Raw genomic sequence first — 18,011 nt, forward strand, 5'->3', positions numbered from 1 at the left:
CCTGAGCTCCACTAACCTCCCCCCATTCTACCCCAGTTTATGGGATTAAACACTTTACTGAAACTGGCAGGTTTATAACCACACCTCTAAAGTTCCTTTTTGTTGATTTCCATCTGACTGGCTATTATGCAGGCCTGATGCAAAACCTTACTGGGGGCGCACCAGGTATAAGAATCTAATCAGCCTACAGTGATTGCAAACTCCTGTGACGAAGGCCGATCAAGACCCTTTTAAGACCAGCCTTTGGCCAGCTCCCTTTGCTCTAACAGAACCCAGCCTACCCTGCACTTCTCACAATGTCCCCGCTATGAAAATTCTCACCTGCCCCCAAGTCCCCTGCTGAAGATCACATGACTATAATTTGTTTTCCTGGCATACCCAGCAGTGCTGATTTACTCCTGTCTTGGCTCAGGGTCCATTTGGGGTGCCAGAGGGCCAAAATGGGTCGGCCACGTACAAGGCCTCCTATACTCTCTCCAGCCCCTCCCAATCCATTTCCCCTCAAGGACAATCCATCACCAGAATGGGCACTGGGGGGGAGGGATGGGTACTCGATCATTGCATCACTGAAACCCAAGCACAAAAAATTTGTAAGTGTACAACTGTATACCTCATAGTGATTCACTATAAAAACAATCCATCACCTGACAACATTAATGATCAGGACATCAAGATGTAGGTAGGAAATGGGCAAACTGTCTCATCATATGCTCCTAGTTTAATAGCGGAGATGTAGGGCTAAACCTAAAGCAATTCAGTCAATCCAATGCCTTAGTACTTTGTCTTAGCCATTCTTTAGAGATTACTGCTCACATTTCAGTTCAGGCTAAGCATTTAAGGCTTACACACCCTGCCACAAATAAGGCGTTATACCAAGAAGATGCCCTTTGGCAACTACCTGCAAATGTTTAATATGCCAACAGCATGTAAAGATGAAGCCTGAGGAGAGATGTGGAGTTAAGGTCTAAGGGCTCAAAAAAATCCCAACACCAGAGAAGTACATGTCATATTTTATCTTTATTAAGTTTTAGATACAAAACATTCCAAAAAAGAGAAATGACCTATAATACCTAAGTTCTATAGCCAACTATTAGTTTAAACAAGGAAGACATTTTCTAGCGTTCTTTCTTTTAACCACCAGTATAGAGCCAGAGTAAATGAGTCTGTGAACATTATCAGTCTGCTGGGTAAGCTTTGAACACTTCCAATTATTGAAGCAAACCACCTGTTAAGTTATATTTACTGTGAAATATATGCTCCACATTAGAATCTCAAGAGCCAAAGGTTTACAGAAGCATAAACCCATGTCACTTAGATCATACATAGATCAAGAAGTGACTTAAGTGCAGCAGTTTCCTAAGTTTTGTTAGTACCTCAAGTTTGTGACTGAAAGAGGCTGTTGAATGAGGTTTAACAGTTTTGGATTCTGGTCCGCAACTGCAAAGGTAGCACTATTTAAAAGTGGAGTTAGCTCTAGGCCAACGCCAATCTGTTCCCACAAGAGAAGATGAGCTTGTGATGCTACTGGCTCTAGTCTTGAAAGTAGTATGCTACACAATGCTGCACCCTGATTTGTTTCCCCAGACAAGAGGAAAGCCTGAGGCAGGCTTACAGGAAGTGACAGTAAAAAAATAGCCAACTGGCCCATATTATTTCCAGTTATTTCAATGTGCTCTCATACAGCAACATTTCCAGTTACTTTGCCCATTGTATCACTCTTCCCTGTAGTTTTGTGATTTCATGGATCACCATACAGAAAAATATTTCACCCGCAGGAAAAAAAACATACATTTACTGGATCAAGTTACCACGTATGCCTCAGTTTGTCTGAACACAATGATAGTGCTATGTAGGAAGTTCTGAACTGTCCGTCCTTGCTGGTCTTTCGCCAAAGAAAAGCAAAGCCAAAGTTGTGACTCTACCATAAAGGACCACCAGAACTTCCCTTAACTACCTCCACTCAGCCACTCCCGAGTTACTCCCCTGTTTCCATTGGGAACTCCCACTCCCTAGTTAAGAGGGCCAACCAACACTGCTGCCTTTTCTCATATTCATAGGAACCCTGAAGGCAAAGATCTAGTGCCTGGACCAACCAATTCTGTTGAGTACTGCTTATGCAACTGTGTGTCTTAGGGACAATCAGCTTTCTTCTGCTTCAACAACTCTGAAAAAACGAAAAGCATATGATCGGGTTACAAGACATTGGCCTGCACGGGAAGTTGCTCCCCCCATCTAAGTGGCTGTAATTCACAAAGCGCTTGCTTTTAAAAAATAGCCAGTTTGGGGCTGACACCCCCACAGGTCCCCTGAGCTGGCCAGGAGTGAAGTCCTGTGCTGAGGTCAGGCGTGCCCCCCCAACTCCTTCCGCAACCAAGAATCTCAAAACACAGAAGCCAGAAAGGCCCCTTATAATTCCTGAAAGCATTTCATTAATATTAAGGAATATTTTAAAAATTGTTAGATAATTAATATTTACTATTAAATACCCTGTCATCTCATGATGCCAAGTACTCAAACTGAGAACTTGGTCACCGATAGATCAATTCTCCCTTTAGTCAGCAATTGTTGGCTGTCCTCTAAGCCAACTGCTTCGAAGAATTAGCCAGCTTGAAAAATAAAACTAGTCTTCATATATATATATTTTTGCTTTTTGGGTCACACCCAGGGTTTACTCCTGGCTTTGCACTCAGGAATTACTCCCGGTGCTGCTCGGGGGGACCATATGGAATGCTGGGAATTGAACCCAGGGAGGCCGCGTACAAGGCAAATGCCCTATCTGCTGTACTATCGCCCTAGCCCCTCAATATATTATTTCTTCACAGCCACTTATACACACACACTGGCTTAGAATAACCTCGCCTTCCTTATATGTACAGGAGGAGCACAGAAATGTGCCAGGAGTCCCATTACACAATTAGCTGTTTATAGGCAAGTTTCCACTTACCTGAGCATTTCATCTCTCGTGCAGCCAGCTTTATCTAGTGTGAATTAATCAGCACTCCATGACCAAAATGAGCAAAATCCTCAACCTGCAAAAGTAAACAGGCAACTAGTTACCTCTAAAGCAAGCTGCCAAGTTTGCCTACCAACTGCCCTCTTTTGGCAGAAAGGCAAGTTCAGACTTGCAGGTTAATGTATTTCATTCATGATCTACTATTTTCTTAGTGGTGGAAGATTCACTGGCTTGGGATGGGCTGGAATGGTTTAAATGGTAAGTTGCATGGCTTATGGATTCTCATTCTGTTCCAATGGTGCACTGCCATGTTAAATCCATAAGTTGAACGGACAAAACTTATTTGAAGGATTAAGTGGTGTAAAAGGATTTTAGTTGGAGGTCTTCAACTTTATTATATTCAAGAGCATCTTTTTCAACTTCATGCCTCAGGTTTTGTTTAAAAGACCACTTGCATTACATTTTTCTCCATACAGTGTAGTTTCATAGAACTAAAAAACAAGTCAGGCATCCAACTAAAGGTCACGTTTGCAATGGCTTACAGGGGTAGAGGGGACCCCAAACGTAAGCCATTTCCTATATTGACTAAGACTTATTTTTGAGAAAAAAAAAACTCTTAAGACTTATGAAGCATGTTTAAAGGTCTTCATCAAAAACAACGTTCAAAAGATACCCCCTCCCAAGCCCCACACTGCTATTGGTAATACAACAGCTGTATTAAGGCCTTTAAGTCTCACACATGCTTTAAAAATCATCCAAGTGTTGAATTTGGAGGACTTCTAATATGCTATCGAACACTTTGCTTTTCCAAAAGGTTTTTTTTAAAGCTAGAAAGCATTTCCATTGCCATGAGGTACAGTATGTTTCACTGTACTATGAGGAAGGTAAGTGTTCAATTTCGACTTAGACGGAAAAACTAGTTTGCTTTGCTTACCATCTTTGCTGTTTCACAGGCATTTGATGCTTTAAATCTGATGTGGAATGCTGATTGATTCACTTTTTAGAAGTCATAAGCCTTTGAGAAGTTGGAGATAACTTCATTGCTTATCTATTTTCTCCTTTGCAATCAAGCTGTTCCTTAAAAGTGAGACACTACAGAGTTGCAAAAATTTGAAACAGTAAGAGCAAGCATCGTTTGCAGCTTCATGGTTGGTTTTGGCCAAACGTTTTATTTAGTATTTATTCTGTAGTTGCTTAACACACACTTAAATGGTCTTATTGGGGAGTGGGGGAGAAGGGAAGGTTCTTGCAGATTCCCAAGATAATGTCATAAAGGCAAAATATGGCCAGCATCCTTTTGCTCTGGGGTGTGGGGTTTACTGGGCATATAGCACTTTCCTTACATAAAGCACTTGATCTCAGATTTTTCAGACTGAGAACAGAGGATTTCATGTGTCAGCTTACAGACACTGAAATCTTCAAAGAGCATACCCCAACCTCCCTTCTAAATACAGCTAGCTTGTTTTATTAGAAAGTATTCATCTTTCCATTGTTATATGGCTAGATGTGTGGAAGATCTTAGAATTGCTTGCCTTATTTACTGGGGGAAATCAGATAGTAAGTGGTCACTTAGGGACACTTGGGAAATTACAACACTAGTAAGCACACAAGTCAACTCTTAACACATTAAACAACATTTGCTTATTTAAAGCAATGTCATAAAAAATCAAATAAGATTAAACATTTTTAACTTTTTCTCCTCACAAGAACATAAAATTACGGAGGGGGAAACTTAATAGGAACTTTTTTAAAAAAAAACAACGTAACACACTTTTTCCTTCGAGTAGTCCTTGGGTAGTTATGATAATAGGTTCCATTTTTTGTTTGTTTCTTTGAATGGGGGATTTTGGTCCAAAGTTTTGTTTTGTGTGTGTTTTTTTTAATATCTGCTTCTGCCTCCCCCTCTATCAGATCGGCTTCCTCCACGGCCACCACCTCGGGGTGCTCCGCGGCTTGAACTGCTGTAGGAATCGCGTGGAGGAGGGTACCCCCTTTCCATAGAAGGGGGAAGCCCTCGGTCTTGTCTGCCAACCCGATCACGACCACTTGAGTAGAGATCACTTCGGCTGCTTGAGTAACTGTCTCGACTTCCACCATATCCATCCCGTGAGCTGCTGTAATCGTCATAGCGACTGCTTCCACCATATGATGGAGGGGGCCCTCGCGTAGGTGGAGCACTACGTGAGTTACCTGCAGGGTCAATGGTCAGGTAATATGGCAACACTATAAATCGGATATATATAGACAACATTTCAATCTGAATTCACATTTTTTTGTATCAAACGGTTACTTTCTCAACTGGGAGGTGTTTTTTTTTTAACTCGGCCATTGCTGGCGATTTTAACAGGGATTTGCTCATCTGCTGAGATATGGCAATGGATGGGTTTTTTTTTAAAAGGTTTGGTTGGAAAAGACGGCAGGCGGTGTGTATTTTTTTCAAGAGGATATTCCAGAGCTTGTTACTTTTTTTTACAGTAGACGCTCAGCCACTCTCCAGTGATAAAGTCGCAATTTTGAACTGTAGACTTTCCTTCATATTTGCAATGGTAAACATTTGCTCTTGTTAATTAAATTTTTAAATTGTATTTTCACTGTTGGGGGAAAACACATAAGGCTGCCAATTTAAAGCAAGCAAAATCCCCTCCGAAGCAAGCAAACAGCCTCAAAAAAGAAACTCAGGAAGGAAAATAAAAATGAAAGCCCCCTCACAAAACTAGGAAAAAGCCCAGCTGAAAGGTACCCAAATTTTTAAAAGCAAGCAAATTTCCCTTTTGAAAAGCAAGCACCACACAGCCTAATAAACTGGCTCATGAACCTACTACCTTGAGCTGGTCATATTCAGAGACCCTCAACCATCACCTTACCATAACTCTCATAGGAATCTCTGTAGGAGCCACTGGGATGATCTGAATAGTCCCGATCCCGACCGTAGCCATCTCGATCGCTAAATTCAAAGACAGACCTGTTATGCTTCCAGGAAACTTCCCAGCCAACAGTTTGGGGGCTACAAGTCATACAACAACAAAGCCACCTTACCTATACCCTCTTGATGGATAGTCATCGCGTGAACTGGAATGCCCATAATCACGGTAGGTATAATCTCTCGGAGGTGGGGCATAATCCCTGGTATCCCGCGAACTTGGGTAATCTCTGCTCGAGTAGCTAGAAAAGTAAAAGCTTAATGACATTTTGATAAAGCTCATTCTGTTTAAGGATCCAAGGGGGTAGGGAATTCAAGAAGCTGGTTCTTTTCTAGTTACCTGTCTTTAGTAGAATATCCATCATCTCTTGGAGACAAATAAACATCTCTTCGAGAAGGCAGGGGTTCCCTGCGAGGTGGGCCTCCGTAACTATCTCTTCCACGGGAGACCGGAGCTTAAGAGGAAGAAATGAATGTGCATTTAAATTGAGACAAACTTAAGCATTGTTCCAAACCCGCAACACTGAGCCAAAGCAATTTTCTATTCACGTTGAGACACTGAGCACTGTGAACATGCTTAAACCTGAACCACAAATTTCAAACTGAAAATTTTCCCCTGGGGGGGGTGGTTCACTACAACTCTGCACTCAGGAATCACTCCTGGCAGTGCATGGGGGATGTTGGAATGCAGAGGTTCAAACCCGGGTCAGCCGCGTGCAAGGCAAAAAGCCCTACCCACTGTACTATTGCTCCAGCCCCTCAAACCGGAAACTGAATTCTGGTGGCTAGAATCAAACTGATTACAGATGGAGCTATTTACCTCTTCCTCCCATGCCACTACTGCTTCGAACTGGTCCTGAGGGGGCAGACCTTTTAGGAGGTGGCCCCCCACTTCGTGGTGGTGGTCCTCTCTTTACTGGAAGTGGCCCTCTGGAAGAGCTCATATTGAAATTCATGGAATAGCCGTCATCTACATAAAATAGAAAAAAAACAGGAAAAAAGCACATTAATGCACACAAGCGTGGAAATATTTCAATTAAAAAAAAAGACCCACCATCTTTGACCACAAATATGCCCCCCATGACAATTTTTTAAACTTGGAAACATTGCCTTTAATACTCACTTTAGGTCGGTAGACCAGGAAAAAGCAAAACCTAAGAGTACGTTTTACACGTTATTTCAATTTTGTCCACCTCCTATGACCAATCAACAATGCTTTTCCACCCAGAAAAGAACCACCCGGACAGTGTTAAAAATCAAACTTTAAGTATATTATTTTCTCCATTTTTGGGGGGGGGAGAAAGACACACACCCAGCAATGCTCAGGGATTACTCCTGGCTCTGCACTCGGGTATCACTTCTAGCTGCATTCTGGGGACAAACAGAATGCCAGAGATTGAGCCCAGGTGGGCGGCGTGGAGGCAAGCTCCTTCCTAGCTCTGTGGCTCCACAATTTTGCAAATTCTAACTGCTCTCTCCCCCCCATATTAGGTAGTATTAACACTGCTTTCTTTTGAAATCATTTTTTTTTTGCTTTTTGGGTCACACCCGGCGATGCACAGGAGTTACTCCTGGCTCATGCACTCAGGAATTACTCCTGGCGGTGCTCGGGGGTACCATATGGGATGCTAGGAATCGAACCTAGGTTGGCTGTGTGCAAGGCAAACGCCCTACCCATTGTGCTATTGCTCCAGCCCCTCTTTTGAAAAATTTTTTATTAAAAGCACCATGACTTAGAATTAAGGAATGATCCAGATGAGTATTCGATCATTGTATAACAAACCCAATCACAAAAATTTTTAAGTTTACAACTGTACCTCATGGTGTTTCACTAATAAAAATTTTTAAAAAAAAAAGGAATAATCCAGCTCAATTTACTTTCATGTGAGGACATGGTCCGTTCCCATATGAACCCCTCTGGTAAACAAGCAGTGTTTGGAATTGACAGCTGGTGCCTTTCAAAGGGATTTTTTTTAAAAAAAAGAGCACGTCATTGTGGCATTGGAGTTGCCTACTTATACAGTTAAGTGACCAAGTTATTATTACCCATGTGCCCTCCGCGTGAGGGTGGCCCCCTTGTTCCTCCACTGCCTCCTCTTCCGCCTCTAAGGCCTCTTGGAGGGCCTCTGCTTCTCGGAGGTGGAGGTGGTCCCCGTCTCCCACTTTCAAACGATGGTTTGGTAGCTTGTTCTACCTTGATGGCTTTCCCATCTAAGGACTTAATATTATTAAAGTTGTTAATGACTGAGCTTTCCCCCATTGACTTATTGCTTACTAAAGAATCACTACTGATTTGAACCCGCACCTAAGGGCTACAGGGGTCCACAGTGCTTCCACTCCTTGACAAATTAACTGAAGACCAGGTAGATCGTGGATAAATATACATCTGAACTGCGTGACCTGCTATATAGCAAAGCATGGTTGTGCCAGAAAATGGTGCCCCCTCCCCCCCCCAAATTTAAAACTGGGAATTTTATCAAATCTGTCCCGGACCAGAGCTGGACTAGTAGTAGGAAGTAGGTATTTTAAGTATCTTCATTCTTACCTTTCCATTCATATCCCTGGCGGCATCCTTAGCATCTGCTGGGCTCTCAAATGTGACAAAGGCAAATCCTCTCGATTTGTTGGTTTCACGGTCTTTCATCAACAGAACTTAAAAAAAAAAAGTTGGAAAGGGGGAAAAAATTAGAATAACGCTACGGCAAACTAAACAGCCAAAGCACATCTGAGGAAAGTAAGCTCAGAACTTCTTAGAGGACAATGTACTATCATTTTCGACAATCAACACAAGGAGATGCATCATGGCTTACTTTGAGAAACCAACAGTCCCAGCTAGACATTTTCGGGCAACTCACCTTCCACTATTCGTCCATATTTGCCAAAGACGGCTTCAAGCGCTTTCTCATTCGTTTCGGTATTGAGCCCACCGATGAAAAGTTTTCCCGGGCGATCTGCTTCAACCATTTTGCCCCCTGATCAAGGATCTGTTGAGAGAAAACTCTTTCACTTCACAGAAAGGGAGTTGACCAGACGCACGCATTTAACGGAGAAACCCGCCTTTTACTTTCTACCTTCTTTAAAAAATAATAATAAATGAATAACGATCACCGTACTATCTCAAGCTTTCCACCCTATCAGGATTTTTCGAAAAAGCTTCCCACGAGATCCAGTTTTAATTTGCAAAGCGATGACTCAAGCAGCTGGGAAAAAATAAATAAGTTAGTAAGTAAAAAGCCTGGAAAAAATAAATAAAAGTAAAAAGCCGGGAAAAAATTAAAAAAACTAAGAAAAAAGCCGCGAAAAAAAAAAAAGTCCGTGGAAACTTCTCCCGGCGCCGCCACTTTCCCGTTCGCCGCGGACCGTTGCCTTTCCCACCGTTCGCGCTCGACGTTCCCTCCTGACTCGCATGCAGTTCCCAAACCGACCCCCAAACCCCGCCTGACGACGGTGGGATCCGATCCGAAGACCCCGGGAGCCGCCTGTCCCGCTGCGATGCTGCCGCCAAATCTGCAGCCCGCCACCGAGTCCGCCCGCTCTCGCTTTCCCGGGTGCCGTGAAGACGCCCCCGACCGGCAACCGTTAGGGGATTGCGCGCTCGAGTGGGGGGGGGGGGGCACGCGAGTGCCCGGCCCGCTGCCCCGGATCTGCCGGCCGCCCCTCGACAGGCGTCCGGACACACCGCGTGCAGCCGACAAAATGGCGACGCCCGGATCGCGCGCGCCGGCGCCGCGGAAGCTGCAGCGGCGGCGACGGCGATCCTGAGGCGATCCCGAGGCGTCCCGGTCCCGTGCGAGGTGACGCCGCGGCCACCTCAGAAAACGCGGGATGCGGCGCCGCCACCGCCGCGACTTCCTCCCGGCCCCGACCCCCTCCCGCCGACGCCGCCCCCCGACACACAAACACACACACCGCGCCGCCGGCGACGGACAAAGTTTCTCCAGACTCCCGGGTAGGGAGCGGATCTCCCACCCCCCGCCCCGCCACCAGCGCTCGTCACCCCACGACGCCCTCCGCTTCGGCGAAGTAGGTCGACACCATGGCGCCCTTAAAATGGCGCCCGCCGCCGCCGCCACCGCCACAGCGCACGGGCCGGGGAACGGGGAGCAGGGGGGAGGGGGAAGAAGAAGGGGGGGGTCGGTCACCGCCACGTCCTGAATGGGGACCGGAGCGTTGAGGGGCTCTGCTTCGGGCAAGGACGCACATACCGGAGGGGGTGATGAGGCTTTTCAAGTTCTTAGCCAAGTGGCCGCTGGGCGCCGGCTAGCGACTCAGCACGAGGGCCGGCCGCCCGCTCCGAGACCCAGGAAGGGGAAGTCGCCACCAGCACTACTGCGCAACGAGGGCGAACAAAGGAGACGGCAAACTTTATACTGCCCGGGAACGAGGCTGCAAGACCCGGATGGAGACGGGGATTGGTGTTTCAAGCGCGGAGGGCGGGGCTAGTGGTTCCCAGCCTTCCTATTGGCTCCCTTCCCCGTCATTTCGTTCTTGGCCACGCCCTTTTCCCCTGAACTGAGCCTCCGGCAGTTATTGAGCCGTTTTTTTTTCTTATTCCCCTCCCCCCACCCACGCTCCCTCAACCCGCGTTTTTTTTTTTTTCTGGCCGCTAAAATGGTGCGCCGGCAGCCGGTCTTTTCATAAAGAAGTGAAAGGTCCTGAGTGTTGGGGTAGGCCAGGCTCAGTGTGAAACTTCACGCACGTTGACTCAATTAAGACCTGAGGCAATCGGTTGGGAGTAGACGCTTAACTCTTGGCAATTTTTACAGAAATGGGAAACAAAGAAGTTGAGATGGTAGCACCACTCCTGGTTCTCTCCTAAATTAGTTGCTCCAAGAATGTTCAGTAGCTGGGGGAAATTCTGGTAGAGACCAGGAGGGGGGGATGCCCCGTGATACAACAGACAAATCTCTTCTTTCTGTGGGACAATTAACTGAATAGCTAGTGTCTGAGGCTGGGCTTGATAGAGAGGCTGCAAGCCACACAAGCGAAACAACGGCAAGACGCCTCGTGGGTAAGACCGCCAGGTGTAGAAAATAAGATTACCGGATGTTTAGAGAAATCTTGTTTGTTTGGGTTTTTTTCCCAGTGTAAGCACGTCCCAATATCGTATCCAAAACACACTTTTCATTGGTTGAAATTCATATTTAACTGGGCATTGCTGTATTTCATCTGCCAATCCTAGGCGGATCGAGATTTACAAAGAAAACCATTTCGTTTCTTTCAAAATTTAAAGAAGGGCTAGAATATGGCTCTGGGGGTAGACCACATGCTTTTATTGAAGCCTTGGGTTGGATTCCTGGCACAAAAAATAGTAATAAAGGTAAGAACATCACCTGTATTGAACAAACCGCTTTTGTATTTAATACCAGGAAGGAAGTAAACTAGGTGCTTTGATGGACTACAGTTAGGAGACCAAACGTGCTTAATACTTAAGGGAAGTCCATTGTGAATAGGTGACTTGACGGTATCAGATCTGCAGGAAGAAACCAATCTTGGATATTCTGGGGGTGGGGTTTTCAAGAAAAGAACTTGACAGTATCACCACAGAAAGAGATTTGGGGTAGGGGCTTAACAATGGGGGGAAACCACAATATGCATAATCTTCCATCCTATTTCAAAGACTGTAGGCTTTTAATAGATTTAAATTGCAATCGGATTTCGACTTAAGTTGTGTGTGGAAGCAAATGCGTTCAAATGGGTTGTATCAGCAGGCCAGGTGAGAGAAGACAGTTGATTATGGGTGTAGAAACCTGCTAGCAGGGACGGGATTTGCTAAGAACCAAATTAAAAAAGACTGTGGGGGAATCATTCCGGATGATTGTAAATATCAGGCTTTTGTGGGGCTGGGGGTTGTGGAATCTGACGCACTGGGAGATCTGTGCCTAATTGTTGCTTTAGAAATGGTAATATAGCCATTGGAATGATTGTAATCTCCAAAGAAGTGAGTAGTGAGTATAATGGGAAAAGCCTGAAAGTCTGGAATATAATGTATAACATACATACTGCATATGGAAAGAAAAAATAAAGTAGAAAGAAATAGTCCAAAATCTTATCAGTCCGCCTCGGCGGAGGGAGTTAAAATTTATGATCAAAAAAATCCTTATGAAGTTATTTTTAGTAACTTTAACGAAGATGAATTACAGTATATGCGAAACAGTGGGATGGTAACGATGCTCAGGTCACCGGCAAAAGCCCGATGGAGTCTTGGAAGCAAGTATGAATTTTTAGCACGGATGGTGCAAATCGTACCCAGTAGGACAAGAACATGTCGGTCCTTCCCCCATCCCCCCCCAGCCAAATTCTGACAAGTATGGCAAAAGTCGTGCCATGTCACCTTCGGAATTAAGTTCAAGTAATGAGCGATCACCCAGAGGACTGGAAAAGAAACGAACAAACGGAGCCTTGCACCCCGAGAGCGAAAACGGGAGCTCGGCGTTCCTCTGTCCGGGAGCCAGATAGAAGGACGCGGGGGGGGGGGGGGGGGGATCGGCCAGGGGTGGGGGTTGCCCTAGGGTGGATCTCGACCCGGCCCTCCCCACCCTTCCCCACCCCACCCCACCCCATCCGCATCTGCCGCTGCAGAGCTGGGCGGACTTCACAATAGAGGTCCCGGCCCATCCAGGAAGCGGCGCGCTGCCCTGCGGACCAGATGCAGGAATGTTTGCGGGAATGTCCGGAGGGACCTTAGACGGGCGGCGGGGGCCGGCGAGGAAGAGGGGGCGCGCGAGGGGGACGCGGCTGGCGTAGGGAATTCCGAGAAGCCGGGGAAAGCTGCCCTGGAGTTGGAGGAAGCCGGAGAGGGTGTCCCGGGCGCCCCGGGGTTGGAAGAAGCCGAGAGGGAGCCCGGAGGGCTTCAGAGAGGAGTGTCTCAGCGAGGAGGGGGGAGGGCAGGGTAGTCAGTTTCAATCTAAGAGGCATCTCAGTGGCTGCGGTCTCCGCACTGCGCCCGGGGAGGGAGAGGCTGGATGTCGGGTGTTGCTGATGTCATCCGGGAGCCGGGACGTGAGTGTGCTGGGCGTGAGGGACACTGCACCCCCTTCCGGCCGTCGGATCAACGGCCCCCCACTCGGAATCCCTAGTCTCGTCTTCGAGATGCTCTACATCTCCCAGTCGGCTTCCTTCTAGCTTTCTTTTTCGTCGCAGTTTGAGGCCCCGCCCCCGGCGTACGAGCCTGGATCTGTGCCCAGTGATCACGCCTGGAGAGGACCGGGGAACCCTAGAGAATGCCAGGATGGAACCCTGATCCACCACAAGACCAACTCCTTTGGGGCGGGAGCTATAGTACAGCGGGTAGGGCGTTTGACCTTGCCCGCGGCGACCCAGGTTCGATTCCCAGCATCACATATTGTCCCCTGAGCAACACCAGGAGTAATTCCTGAGTGCAGAGCCAAGAGTAACCCCTGTGCATCGCCGGGTGTGATGCAAAAAAAAAGAGTAGTGGAAGCCGGTGGAGTTATAGAACAGTGGGTAGGGCGCATTTGCTTTGCATGCGGCTGACCCGGGTTCAATCCCCCGGCATGCCATATGGTCCCCCAGCACTGCCAGGAGTAATTCCTGAGTGCGAAATCGAGGGGACAAGAAGATGGGGAAGGGGAGCAGAATCCAGAATCACAGTTTTGTCAGTAATGTGGAAGACTAGTCTAGCTCTATATGCAAAACGCTATATATCCACAAAAAGCAAAAAAAAAAAAAAAGCAATAACTTTGTAAAGCATGGTTCTTTACAAAAATTTAAAAAAAAACATTCGGGGCTGGAGCAATAGCACAGTGGGTAGGGTGTTTGCCTTGCACGCGGCCAACCTGGGTTCGATTCCCAGCATCCCATATGGTCCCCTGAGCACCTCCAGGGGTAATTCCTGAACGCAGAGCCAGGAGGAACCCCTGTGCATTGCTGGGTGTGACCCAAAAAGCAAAAAAAAAAAACATTTAAAGGGTCCAGAATGATATTACAGCAGATCCCCAGCATCCCATATGGTCCCCCAAGCACCACTAGGAGTAATTCCTGAGTCCAGCCAGGTGTGGCCCCCAAACCAGAACCAAACAAATTTTTTGAAAATAGTTATGACTTTGTCTGAGATGACAATTTACTTGCAAGGGGCTTTTAAAAATAGGCTTTGGGGGTCACACCTGACAACGCTCAGTAACCCCTGACTCTGCAGTCAGAAATTATTCCTGGCAGTGCTCAGGAACCTTATGGGATGCCTGGGCTTGAACCCAAGTCAGCTGCATGCAAGACAAGTGCTCTACCAGCTCTGGGCCGGGGCAATCACATTTTGACTACAAAAGTAAACCCCCCCCCATTTATTACTGTCGCTGAAACGACAGTACAGCTTGTAGGCTTTTGATCCCCAATATCCCATATGGTCTCCTGAGCACTACCAGGAGTGATCCCTGAGCACCTCTGGGTGTTGACCCAACATCTGGCTCTAAATTCAGGGATCACTCCTAGCAATCCAGTGGCAGGGGTGGAGGGGGAACTACGGGCCATATGTAGTACTTATGATGTAGGCAGGTAGTTTAGGGAAGGGCTCCCTGTGGCAATTTTGGGGAGTAGTAAAACCACCTAGCCCTAAGCATGTCAGGACCCACCGATGGCTATAGCATCAGCAATCAAACCTTTTTTGGCCAAGGGCAAGCAAATTCCCAGCCTGCAGTGCAATCTCCTCAGCCCCTCCCAAAATCTTGAAAGCTACCTGTGATGTGATTAAGAAATAAGAGGGCTAGAGCTACAGTACAGCAGTAAGTCGCTTGCCTTGCACCCGACTGACCTGGGTTTGAATTTCAGCATCCCATTAGCTCCCAAACCTGCCAAGAGTGATTCCTGAGTGCAAAGCCTGGAGTAATCCCTGAGCATCACCGGGATTTCCAAAAATCAGGAAAATTTGGTCTAGAGCGGTGCATGGAAACTCTCCAGTGAGGCTGACGTTTTGTTGGGGAGTACAGTCCCTTTGGGGCCCAAGGCCCTTCCCTCTGGGGCTGGGGTGGGACATAAGGGGTTTGGGGCTCAAATGAAGGCCATTTGTCTAATGCCAAAGGGATTAGCAGCTTCCTCCTTCATTCAGCAGAGGTAAGTGGCAGAGAGTGAGACAAACATTTGAAGAGACAAACACACATAAGGACCATCCAAGCTTTAGGGTCACCTGGGAAGCCTTCAGTGAGCTCACAATATAGATTCCCTCACCCTGCTTCTCAACATTTGAGCTCTTCTTTAAGTTGCCAGAGACGTTAAGAACAGTTAGTAAGCTGGCACACATTCAAAAGAACAAAAGCAACCAGTGCTGGCGTGAATGTGGGGGAAAAGGGACGCTCTTTCGCTGTTGGTGGGAATGCCGACTGGTCCAGCCTTTCTGGAAAACAAAATGGATAGTCCTTCAAAAACTAGAAATTGAGCTTCCATATGACCCCAAAATACCACTTCTGGGAATATAGCCTGAGGATGCAAAAAAAGCACAGTAGACATGACATCTGTACCTATATGTTCATTGCAGCACTGTTCACAATAGCCAAAATCTGGAAACAACCCAAGTGCCCTACAACAGATGACTGGTTAAAGAAACTTTGGTACATCTACACAATGGAATACTATGCAGCTGTTAGGAGAGATGAAGTCATGAAATTTGCTTATAAGTGGATAGACATGGAGAGTATCATGCTAAGTGATATGAGTCAGAAAGAGGGACAGACACAGGTCTGCACTCATTTGCAGAGTATAGAATAACATAACATGAGGCTGACACCCAAGGATAGTAGATACAAGGGCCAGGAGGATTGTCCCATAGCTGGAAGCCTGCCTCATGAGAGGAGGGGAGAAGGCAGATGGAATAGAGAAGGTATCCCTAAGAAAATGATGGCTGGAGGAATCAGTTGGGATGGGAGACGTGTTCCGAAAGTAGATAATGGACCAAACATGATGACCTCTCAGAGTCTGTATTGCAAACCATAATGCCCCAAAATAGAGAGAGGGTATGGGGAATATTGTCTTTCCATGGAGACGGGGGAGGGTGGGAAAGGGGGGGTATACGGGGGATATTGGTGGTGGGGAATGTGCACTGGTGGAGGGATGGGTGTTTGATCATTGTGTGATTGTAACCCAAACATGAAAGCTTGTAACTTTCTCACGGTGATTCAATAAAATTTAAAAAAATAAAATAAAATGAATTTTAAAAAAAGAAGAACAGTTAGTAAGCACATCAAAATTCAGTGGATACAGCATGAGCAGAGACTGGGATATTTCACATAGCCAATCAGCTGACACCCTTAAATCTGAGAGTAAGGTCATGACACTTTCCTATTCTACATCCAGAAAACCCTAAACTGTTTTTTTTTTCTTTTTCCCTGGGTGCATTTTTGCTTATCCTATAACCTATTCTATTCTTGCCCAGATTATAGTCTAAAAGACTTAAACTGTTTTGCCCAGGGGACTATGCCAACCTTGAGGTTATTGATAGAGGTAAATTTCCCACACCTCAGTTCTTTGAGGTCCTTTGCAGGGCAGTATTTACTCAGAGTTTTGGCAAGGTAAGTGCTCTGCCAGTTTGAATGGTATCTCAGGTCCCAGGCTTGCATTTCACATGAAAGATAAATGCAAGATTAGTCTGCACTCCTCTTAAGCCTGTTTTTCAAACTACAGGAGAATAACATGTCAGAGATTGTTAGTCAGCTCTCAAGAGGAAGAAAGCGAGGTAAGAACTGAAGGGCCGGAAACTTCGTCCTATACTAAGTTCCTCTCCATATGGGGAGTTCTTTTCCTTTCTCTTCTACTTTCCAATAAACTTTTCTACTGAAAAAAAAATGGAACGAAGGGCCGGACATATAAAACGTAAAGATAAAATAGCCAGTAGAGGGGTGGGGTGAGAGTACAGCAGATAGGGCGTTTGTCTTGCATGCGGCCGACCCAGATTCGATTCCTGGCATCCCATATGGTCCCCTGAGCACCGCCTGAAGTAACTCCTGAGTGCAGAGCCAGGAGTGACCCAGAAGGCAAAAAAAAATTGCCAGTAGGACACTTGTGTTACATGTGGCTGGCCCATGTTCATTCCCTGGCATCCCAACTCCCTGAGCCCTGCCAGGAGTTGGTTCTAGAGCACAGAGCAAGGAGTCAGCCTTGAGCACCGCCAGTTGCACATCCCAAACAACAATAAAAGAAATGTCTAATTAGGCTAGAGAGAAAGAGAACACAAAAAATTAACAGGTTAAGGTGCTTATCTCTCATACTTTCTGCCCAGATTTGTTCTAGGCTCCATATGGTCCCCCAAGGGGAGTGATCCTCCCCCAACCCCCCCCCAAACATTGAGCTAGGAGTAGCCTCCACACAACCATATGTGGCCCAAAATAAATCCCAAAAAGGCATGTGATTAAAGACTGGAAGATTTTCAAATCACATTTAAGTAGCCACGTAAGAAGCTATCTTACTAGGGTAGTGAGATGGTACAGTAGTACACGAGCCTGACCTTGTTTGACCCCTGGCATCCCATATGGTCCCCCAAGCACCAACAGGAGTAATTATCGCATGCAGAGCCCAGAGTAACCCTTGAGCATCGCCGAGTGTACCCCTCCCCCAAAGAAGATAGCCTACTTAGATATAACAAGGAATAAAAACATTCTAAATATGTCATTGATATCAATCTAAGAACTGAAGGGTGACACAATTAAGTTTCTTCACAATTAAAACCATAAATTGTAAACTTAATGCTTTACTCAAAGGAATCAAGGTGTGCTTTAAAATACATTTCAAATAAGGGGAGGGGTTCATGGGTCTTTTTATAAATTGTGTGGATATAATCAAACAGAGGAGGAATCCAGATTCAACTCAAACTGTGTTTTAGTTTCCTTTTAGTTGGAGGGCCACACTCACTAGTGCTGGAGGTTTCCCCTAGCTTTGTGCTCAGGACCATGGTTTGAACCGTATCTCTTGCATGCAAAGCTTGAGATACATTTAAACCTTATCTCCTGCCCGCATATCACACTTTTTGCTCTAAAATAAATTTAAGGTCTGGAGCTGAAGTACAGCAGAAAGGGCACTTGTCTTGCACACAATTGACCTGGCTTCATTCCCTGGCATCCCTTATGGTCCCTTGAGCCCTGTCAGGAGTGATCCCTGAGCACAGAGTCAGGACTAAGTCCTGAGCACCTCTAGGTG

The 18,011-nt window shown here is 46.2% G+C and overlaps 1 protein-coding gene and 1 non-coding gene across 6 annotated transcripts; both read right to left on the reverse strand.

Moving 5' to 3' along the window:
• Positions 1 to 4,707: 4,707 nt before the first annotated feature.
• On the reverse strand, positions 4,708 to 10,194 carry RBMX (RNA binding motif protein X-linked). Of its 5 annotated transcripts, none has more exons than XM_056130280.1 (9): positions 10,079 to 10,194; positions 8,729 to 8,857; positions 8,419 to 8,525; positions 7,920 to 8,091; positions 6,694 to 6,843; positions 6,214 to 6,328; positions 5,990 to 6,115; positions 5,818 to 5,897; positions 4,708 to 5,143 (listed from the first exon to the last, which is right to left on the reverse strand). In XM_056130280.1, the coding sequence occupies exons 2-9, from the start codon at positions 8,835 to 8,837 to the stop codon at positions 4,833 to 4,835; spliced, it is 1,170 nt and encodes a 389-aa protein (XP_055986255.1). In that variant the 5' UTR covers positions 8,838 to 8,857; positions 10,079 to 10,194; the 3' UTR covers positions 4,708 to 4,832. The 5 variants fall into 5 exon arrangements, with proteins under 5 accessions (XP_055986255.1, XP_055986253.1, XP_055986254.1 ...); XM_056130278.1 differs by having other exon boundaries at positions 5,818 to 5,915; XM_056130279.1 differs by having other exon boundaries at positions 5,990 to 6,130.
• Positions 8,610 to 8,679, reverse strand: LOC130038451 (small nucleolar RNA SNORD61). The gene has a single exon (XR_008794687.1). It is a non-coding gene; the product is annotated as a small nucleolar RNA SNORD61 (small nucleolar RNA).
• Positions 10,195 to 18,011: the final 7,817 nt, after the last annotated feature.

This window comes from Sorex fumeus, unplaced genomic scaffold (assembly GCF_029834395.1).
Source record: "Sorex fumeus unplaced genomic scaffold, SorFum_2.1 ptg000075l, whole genome shotgun sequence".
In the NCBI taxonomy this organism is placed as follows: Eukaryota; Metazoa; Chordata; class Mammalia; order Eulipotyphla; family Soricidae; genus Sorex; species Sorex fumeus.